This window comes from Sphaeramia orbicularis, chromosome 15, assembly GCF_902148855.1.
Source record: "Sphaeramia orbicularis chromosome 15, fSphaOr1.1, whole genome shotgun sequence".
In the NCBI taxonomy this organism is placed as follows: Eukaryota; Metazoa; Chordata; class Actinopteri; order Kurtiformes; family Apogonidae; genus Sphaeramia; species Sphaeramia orbicularis.
Window position 1 is genome coordinate 26347157 of NC_043971.1, and position 8492 is coordinate 26355648.

The following is an 8492-nucleotide window of genomic DNA, read 5'->3' on the forward strand; positions in this document are numbered from 1 at the left end:
CTAATTTTCATCTTCAGCTGATGCTGCACTTGCAAAATGTTTAGGACATTACAATGTACGGAACGCCTTAAAGGAGATGTAAATATTTAGTACCTGTATACCATATAATCTATCCAGTTCCACTGCAGTCCAGTCATGTACAGTATATGGACACGCTGCTGCTCTCACAAGCTCTTTTACTCTCCTTGGCTACATCATTCACATCATCGTAAAAGCAGAGGCCCTTCATCACTTTACAGTACCCAGCGCTACCGTTAGCCCCAGGCTCTCACATCAAGGCCTACAGCCTTCCGTCCCTCACTAGCTGTAAACCTTGTCTCTGAAAGTAAGGGAAGAGGGATGAGAGGGGTTATTGATGTGCTATAAACCCTTTATTTTATAGAGGCAGGGAGGAAACTAGGTGTGTGGTGAGCAGCGGAGGCTCTCTTAACTGTTTTTCGCAGGTGCAGCTCTTTTGAGGAAAACTGGAGAGACCTGAGATGTTGTCCATGAGCTGGTTGTGATGTTGTGAGCTGTAAACTGAACCCAGCACGACATTCAATTTGCTCAGTGAACAGGTTATATTTCCCTGATGCTTAATAATTGGATCCTTTCAATCAATCTTTTTAGTCCACAATTATCACAAAGATGCAGACAATATGCAGACAATTTCTCATTCAAACCATATCTGTCATGTAGAAAACTGAGTGACTCGTACAGTAATAAGTACAGTTCCAGCTAGATAGTAAAACCAGAGGCTAAATATTTAGAACTTTGAATCTTTTATAGGCAGTCCAAGGAAGATGTTGATGCTATCCGTGTCACCCTGTTATATCTAGAGATGATATATAGCCTTGTAAAAAGCAATACGGATATTTGGGTTTGTTGGCATAACAATTTCAGACTCTATAAGCAGCATGCAACTTAATCTAACCAAAATATTCTAGTAAACCTGCACACTTATGTATGATAACATGACTCCAGCATTAGCTTCTGTATGACTAGGAAAGTGAGATTCTGACTTTTTATGAGACTTGGCCAGCTGCTCTTCTTTTTCTCCAGCTGTTGAGTTTGAGGTGTCTGCACGCTATTTCATCTTTTTCCCAAAACCTGCGATAAACACACACATAGAGTTTTTCCAAATATATTCAAATACACGCGTTAAAATAGCCACTGTGAACACAGACATAAAGAAATATAAATCATGCATAGCATATGCATTCATTGACTTTGAATATGTCTCCATGAGTAGCCCTTTACACACAAAAACTCACAAACATGTGTGATCACACACACAACAGTCCTTTGGGCGATCATTTGTCATGAGGAGAGGAATCTACAGTCATGGTCTTTATGCTGAAGGCTTGGACTTAAGGCATTCCTCAGAAAATTTATGTCCAAACAGCTGTGGTTTCATCCGTCTCTGTATGAATCTCGAAGACAACGCTGTCCTAGGAGTTATGAGGGGGATCCAATCCATTACACACCTCCAGTCAACTCTGAGTGTGCGTATATGCACATGTAAGCCGTTTTTTCTGTGTGTCTTTGTACACCCTTCTTCCATGTGTAACGGTGTGTTCCCTACTCTCACAGTGCGTCTGCAGCTGCCTTATCTCCCTCTGTGTGTATGTGCATGTGCGTGAAGGCCTCAGAGATGGTTTGGCATTCAGTTCTTTGATGAGTGAACACTTATCCTGTGGCTTTATGCATCGGAAGCCCATGGTTTAAAGGAGAAAAGCCCCAATTTCACATTGTGTCCATATGGGCTGTTTAGTTTCACTGTTAAAGCGGGTCCAGAGGTAAACACCAGGCCACAGTAATAGATGAGGTCTTCAAATGGTCACAGAGTTGGCATCTGTTTGCAACAGTGACATCATCAAAAAGCTGGTGTGCACATGGGGAAGAAGATGAAAAATCCCTAATTTAATATGGATGTTTAATTTTCACATCTTTATTTATCCAATGAAAGGTCATTAAAAGCAATTTCCTTTTTCACATTTATACAATTAAACATGCAACACTGACTTCACTTGAGAGAAAGAGCTCACTTTACTTTTTATGTCCCCGCTTTTTACTTAATTAACAACTAAACCCATCCACATGAAAGCCTGATCTCCTACACTGATTTTGTGTTTTATTTCTAATAGTTAAATGATCCTTATAGAAGGTTTGCCAACCACAGCTCATTCTGTGACAGTTATTTCTGTGTATTTTGTCTTCAGATTAAACACACTGGTGGGAGTAAGGTAATGTAAAGAGGGGAAACTCAATGAAGTGTGATGATGATGTGATGTGTTTAGCAAGGAGGGTTCAAGGCCTTGCTCTGTACATTTTTTCAGCGTGGCGTCACTTTCCTAAGCAGTCGAACCCCACAGGGATGTACAGTAGCGGGGGAAAGACGGTGTATGAAAGTACAAAGAGGAAAGAACGAAAGTTGCATTTTAGTATTAATGCACAGCTGCATGTTTGTTCTTGACCATGAAAAGTTCACTGTGAAACAAACAACAGCATATTGACTGATGGACACCCTGGTGGTCCAAGCTTTAGTCTCACCTGCTGACTCCTGAAAAAAGTAATTTGTCCCAGTGCTGGGAGGTGAAGGCTAAATAAAAGAAAACATTGTTATCATGATTAATCAGCGGTCCTGTCAGCAGGCCCAAGGTGAATAGGAAGTGGCACAAATGACTGCATGGAATTCCTGGTATGTCAGACAGAATAAAAGCTGAAATGTCTGCCCTTCACTCACTCCCTATTTCATCCATTTATTAAAGGCACGCTTGTTCCAGTCAACTTCATAATTCCTCAGTTTCCCAGCAGTGCAGCCTGAAATCGATTGCTTTAAAATCCGTGGTCTGTGATAATCCGAGTTTATAAATCAAAACACATCAGCCAGACACAGGATTACCTGTTCTAAAAAAGAGTTTTTCTTTCCACGTCTTACAGCTAGATGTGGTGCCTGACAAATGCACCGACACACAAAACGTTGCATGTGTATTTTCCCAGCAGTGAGGTTCAAAATGACATAACTGGCAGACAGCTCCTCAGAGTTTAGACTCTGTCTCACCAGACTTGGATCAGTTAGTTGTTGCACATATTAAGTTTTGTTTTCTGAATTTTTAAAAGGCTTTTGATGAGACAGGTTTCAGGTAGTCTTTCCACAGGATCACATGCGGTTTTCATTTTAGCATCAGATTTATGTCGTAGCTCATATTAAGATTAAAAATGATAATATTTGGTAACAAATGCAAATCACCTAAATAAATAAGTTCTAACAATAGGAGCTACTTCCTCTCTTGTGAAATATAGGTTTCTGTGATTTTTCCATTCACTGGAACAATACCAAGACTTAAATATGCTTCTCAATTTGTCCAAAAACCTTTTCTAAAGATGTGTACTTTGGTTTCCTGCTACAATTATGCTGAGCACCACCATCAAACACAACACATAAGGCTGGCCATGAATTAATTTATTCACACACTGACAGGTATAAGGATATTTTAACTCCTAACATTAACATTCAATTGCCTTATAAAACTAACTTATAAGATGTGTTTGTGCCATTTTTTGCAATAATTTTCTTTTTAGCAACTGACATCTTACCAAAGTGAATGTGATTTGGTGTTTTTACTCTGAATTTGAAGCAGATAAATGTTGTCTATTGTCAGAACTCATTAATTTTAGAAAGATGTCTGGAGGGGAGCCAGCATCTCCCTTCATCTGGCCTGAGGAGGTCATTTGGTCTGATGCCTTTCACTCTATATAATATAAACTTCCTCACCACGAGCTAACAGTGCAGCTCATAAACAGGATAAATAAACAACCACAGGACAAACCAAGGTTTGGAGCTGGTTAGCGTGCTCGATTTCAACATGAGAGTTTGTTTGTTCAAATTTGCTTGCACGGTGACCTAACTCCTTTATACCAAGCACATGTGGAGAAGAGGGCATAGGAAGGCGAACATTACAGAGGGGGGAAAAATGGAAAAATCCATATTTTTCCAATATGCAGTCAGGGCTGTTCATCAGGCAAAGTTTGACACATGTCTTTGAACAGAGTTAGAAACAACAACTCGGTGGAAAAAGTAAAAGGATGGAGTAGGGTGGTTTGGCTAAACAAATGTCATTTTTGGACGCTGCTGCAGGGAGGATGAGAAAAGGAGAGATGATGAAAAGAATGAAAAGATACATTCCTAAGAATCTAACTCACTGCCTCACTGTTTCCTGGGCTTGATTAGAGGGATGCTGTAACTTGCGGTACATTAAGATTAAGATCTAGGCTGTCCAGAGGGAATTACAAAAGGGAAGTAATATGGGTGTCTTTATCAAATGTGACACCGGCTTTTACAAAGGCTACTCTCATTACGGTTTACACTTCCACTGTGCAGCCATGCGGCTACAGTGTTACACGTAATGTTTAGAAAGGCCTTATTCTAATCAAAAGATCTTATGCTCTGCTGGTTACTTTATTTCTACCTGGATGCTAAAATCATTGACTACCACTTCAATTATTATTCAGGAAACTACGGCTCTGATCCACATACTTAGAGCTACGTAATGTTAAACATATGGACAGACTGTATAGTTTAATGCTTAAGAAGAACTGGGTACTTCCTCTGGTATTGAAAAGCCAAAATAGAACATACACTGAAATAACCAACAGAATGCAAAATAGTTCACTGACGGTTTATTGCTGCTGTTCAAACAATATCAGTGACAAATTATCCACAGCAGCTCACCATTAATTAACTTTTCATATTTTAAAATTATACTCACACACTTATCCTATGCAAGTTACAGCAAACAGCTTTTGGTCCCTGTCAGTCATCTTCTCAGGTTATATATTATAGATTGTCGGTATTGAATGTAATTTTTAGTCAGTCATTAACTTAGTAGACTCCAAGGCCTAAGGTGCCATTAAATGTATTATGTAAATATACTGAATGAACAGAAAATTACCACTCAAAGCTTTGATGGGTATATTGTTTACTTTCTTATAGCTTGTAAAAAAACAACCACCAAATTTTGTCAGTACAGCGTATGAATTCACATGCACAAAGAAAAAAGAAAGAAGTTCACAGGGTCAATGTCAAATTGTACATTTCTCTTTCTGATAAAATAAAGAACCATATCATCCTACATGACAGCTACAGAAGAAGTATGACTTTGTCTTAATAGTCCTTTCATAAATACATCTCACATTACAAAAATTCAGCAGAAAAATATTTCTTCAATTCTGAAACCGCTGCCAGCTTCCACAGAGATGTTTATCAAAACTTGGAATTCTGTACCACAGAGATTTATGAGTCTCTATGAGAGTCTGTGGATCTCATGCACTCAGCAACATGGACCAAGACCCGACGACAGAATAACACCAACTGCAAAGCGTATGTTGTTTTCTGCATTATATTGTCCTGAAATGAATGTTGCACAAATGTTAAGTCCCCATAAGCAGAACCATTTACAACTGGACCACATTATCCAGGGTCTTGTTTTCTTCAGCTGTGCTTTGGATGTTTTGGCTGAGGGGCATCAGATGTTGTGTCCGCTGCTTTCTTGGATGCAGATTTTTTCTTTGAATCTGCATCGTCTGCATCATACAGAGCATTCCTGAGAAAACGTGCTGCAGCCCCTTTATCCAGACGGGCTGCTTTCTTCTTGTCTGTGATCTCCTTTACTTTGTTCATGTATGTCCTTATTCTCTCCTGTAAAACAAACAGTGGTTACAGACGCACTAGACACTGAAAAGCAATAATCAGCATGACTGAATATGCAATGAGGCATAAGCTGTCGGGGGGCAACAGCAAGGGTTATATCCCCAAACTCCACCCAATCCTCTGCTATATATAAATCTATCCACAATAATTGTTAGACAATTGATATGAACTCAATTTGAGCTACATAAACCTAATAGTAGCAGAATAATGGTCAGGGAACCAATTTTTCAGCACAATACTCCACCTAGTGAATGAAAATGACACCATGTGAACTCTGGATGGTAGCAAGAAAATCGACATTTGTAAGACAATTAATATGAACCAAATTTTATCTCAATCTGCCTATTATTGCTTGATTAATGTCCAAAACACTGATTTTCAACTAAAGCATCCCCATTTGGATGACTTATCCTCCTAAGACCCACCTATGGGTTTTTTGTCTATGTTTGTGGACAAGAGTTTCAACACTTTATGCACAAAAAAATCCCCCCAAAAACTGTCCACTGCAAAGGACATTCATTCCATTAAAAAAAGCATCTGAAAAACCTGTTATTTAATTTAAAATAGGGTTTTTCCTCTAGTGGTCCCCTATGTTGGTTATCAAGGTATAAGAAATCCAACCAAATATGTGCTAGTTATCACGTTCACATGAAGGATACCCAGCAGCAGCGGATCCGGCAGCATTCAGGGTAAAACCATTATAACCCTGAAACTCATTTTCAGGGATACAATAATACATACCAATTCCTGTTTGATCCCATGTTCTCTTGGATTTACTCCTTGCGTAACCAAGTACACTGTCAACAAGAGACAATGGTTTGACTACATGCTCAAAATATGTCGAATACAAACTGATACTAACATGAGAAATACAGTCTACTTGTTTACTCCCTTAGTAACCTGTTTACATAACCCAATATTACAATATGCATCTACTTAATTTTATATCTTCACTGCAGTTGAATCAACTCACTTCTACATCATGTATAGTATACAGTTACTGCAATGGTGTTACAGCTGACAAAATAAAATTCACACCCAAAGCACTACAATCAACTTCTTTCTGTACTTAAAATTTGACAAATACTTTCTATGAAAGCAATCAGACCATTAAGGCTTAATACTTTGCCTTGTTTCATTAATATGTAGATAGGTGACAAGTTAAAGGACAAACCTGAGGTAGAGGTCTTTTCCATGACGACATTGCAATGAAGATTAAAATGATGTGACTCATAGGGTTTGCCATTTAGTCACCAGATTGCAACCCAGCTAAAACAAACTGGGAAATTTTGGCCTGTTGTATTTGACACCGCTCTCCATCATCATCAATGAAACACCAAACAAGGAAAGCCTCTTAAAAGAATGGTGCTCTATATTTAAGGGTTATATATTTTCTTGCATTTAAACCTTTGTTTATTTTATACATTTGTCAACGGACAAACGTGGGATGTGTTTACTTTTTTGTGAATGGTCTCAATCAAATGAATACTTGTAATAATTACCACCACATATGAAATACATTATTGTGGTCATTTTAGGTATATCACCTAACTTTAGTCTTGAGTGTAACATAAGCATTAAAACAGCATTCCTCAATCCTCAGAAATATCACAGTAAACCCAAAAACTTACTCCAGAATAAAGAATTAAGGGTGTAGGCAGACATCAGATCCAGCTTGGCTTGGTCCAAAGGATCCAACTGTCAATAACATAAAGTAATTAGCAAATGTTATGCTAAAAAGTCAAAATCAAACACTTAAGTTCCAATAACTAAGAGTAACAATACTTTTAATTGGAGTTTTTATTATCTACAGTGTCTTATAACACATAATATTAGATGTCTTAAGTATTTCATGATCTTTAAAAATAAATTACAGACTGTTCAGAGATCATCACAACTTTAATATCTAAACAGAAAACAGTCTTCAGTAATGCTATGACATACACCTTCAGTTCTCTTATGAAAATGTTTGCCAAGTAACAGGGTTTATGATTAAGTTTGAATGTGAAACGTGGGTAATGTAATGACAACTGATCTTAAGTACAGCTATCATTAATAGAATTTTAAATTTCTGTTTTGTTTGAGTTTTTTTGTTCTGTTTCAGTAAGTGTTGACCTAGTCCTAACGTGAATGCATTACAAAATCACTTTCATGTGTATTTTTGTTTTCTTTCTGACTCAAATGTAACCAGTAACAATAATGTTGGATTTAGCAATTAAGGCAACAAGGCTGGATTTGGCAACACCACAAGTTGTTAGAATTTAGTTTCTGTTACTGTGAAACATTTCAGAATTCGTACCTTCTGCGGGATGTCATTCCTGGGCATCGAAATCAAAGTCTCCAACATGGTTTTAACAGACGACACTGAGGAGTCGAATCCTGTGAGCTGTTCGTCTATCTCGTAAGGGTAGTCTTCATTTCGTATGTCTCCAGCCATTTCCTGAGAAAATAAAACCACTCAATATTAGGAAAATGGGTTGTAGTATGAATACTTCACTTACCCTGTCCTACCCTAAGTCTATCGTCCACGTGAATGTATTTTGGTCTTGAAGAACTACCGGTACTGGGGCTAGCTAGCTAGGTAGCAAATGCTGTTAGCAAGTTAACAGCCAACCGCTCACACAGGAGTACAAGTAATATAATATAAAGTAAGAAATGTTACATAATAGTTATCATCAGCTACGAGGGCTAAAGCGTCCATTTACAACTATATTCTGACTGCTTTCTTGTCAATAAATACCTCTTAGATGCACCGTGTGTGAACGCGCAGCAGCTAACCGGAAGTGACGTTTCCCACAAC

General features: G+C 38.1%; 1 protein-coding gene across 3 annotated transcripts; it reads right to left on the reverse strand.

Moving 5' to 3' along the window:
* Positions 1 to 4704: 4704 nt before the first annotated feature.
* On the reverse strand, positions 4705 to 8492 carry c1d (C1D nuclear receptor corepressor). 3 transcript variants are annotated; one of them, XM_030156321.1, is made up of 5 exons: positions 8433 to 8492; positions 7992 to 8132; positions 7324 to 7390; positions 6434 to 6489; positions 5474 to 5680 (listed from the first exon to the last, which is right to left on the reverse strand). In XM_030156321.1, the coding sequence occupies exons 2-5, from the start codon at positions 8127 to 8129 to the stop codon at positions 5474 to 5476; spliced, it is 468 nt and encodes a 155-aa protein (XP_030012181.1). In that variant the 5' UTR covers positions 8130 to 8132; positions 8433 to 8492. The 3 variants fall into 3 exon arrangements, with proteins under 3 accessions (XP_030012183.1, XP_030012181.1, XP_030012182.1); XM_030156322.1 differs by having other exon boundaries at positions 8398 to 8481; XM_030156323.1 differs by lacking the exon at positions 8433 to 8492 and having other exon boundaries at positions 4705 to 5680; positions 7992 to 8129.

What these genes read in the sequence shown, in the direction of transcription:
- c1d (XM_030156323.1), bottom strand. Translation starts at nt 8,129, where the DNA reads ATGGCTGGAGACATACGAAATGAAGACTACCCTTACGAGATAGACGAA. An exon ending in GGAATGACATCCCGCAGAAG is followed by an intron (nt 7,391 to 7,991) that starts GTACGAATTCTG and finishes TGTTATTGACAG; the next exon opens with TTGGATCCTTTGGACCAAGC. An exon ending in ATGGGATCAAACAGGAATTG is followed by an intron (nt 5,681 to 6,433) that starts GTATGTATTATT and finishes TTTGTTTTACAG; the next exon opens with GAGAGAATAAGGACATACAT.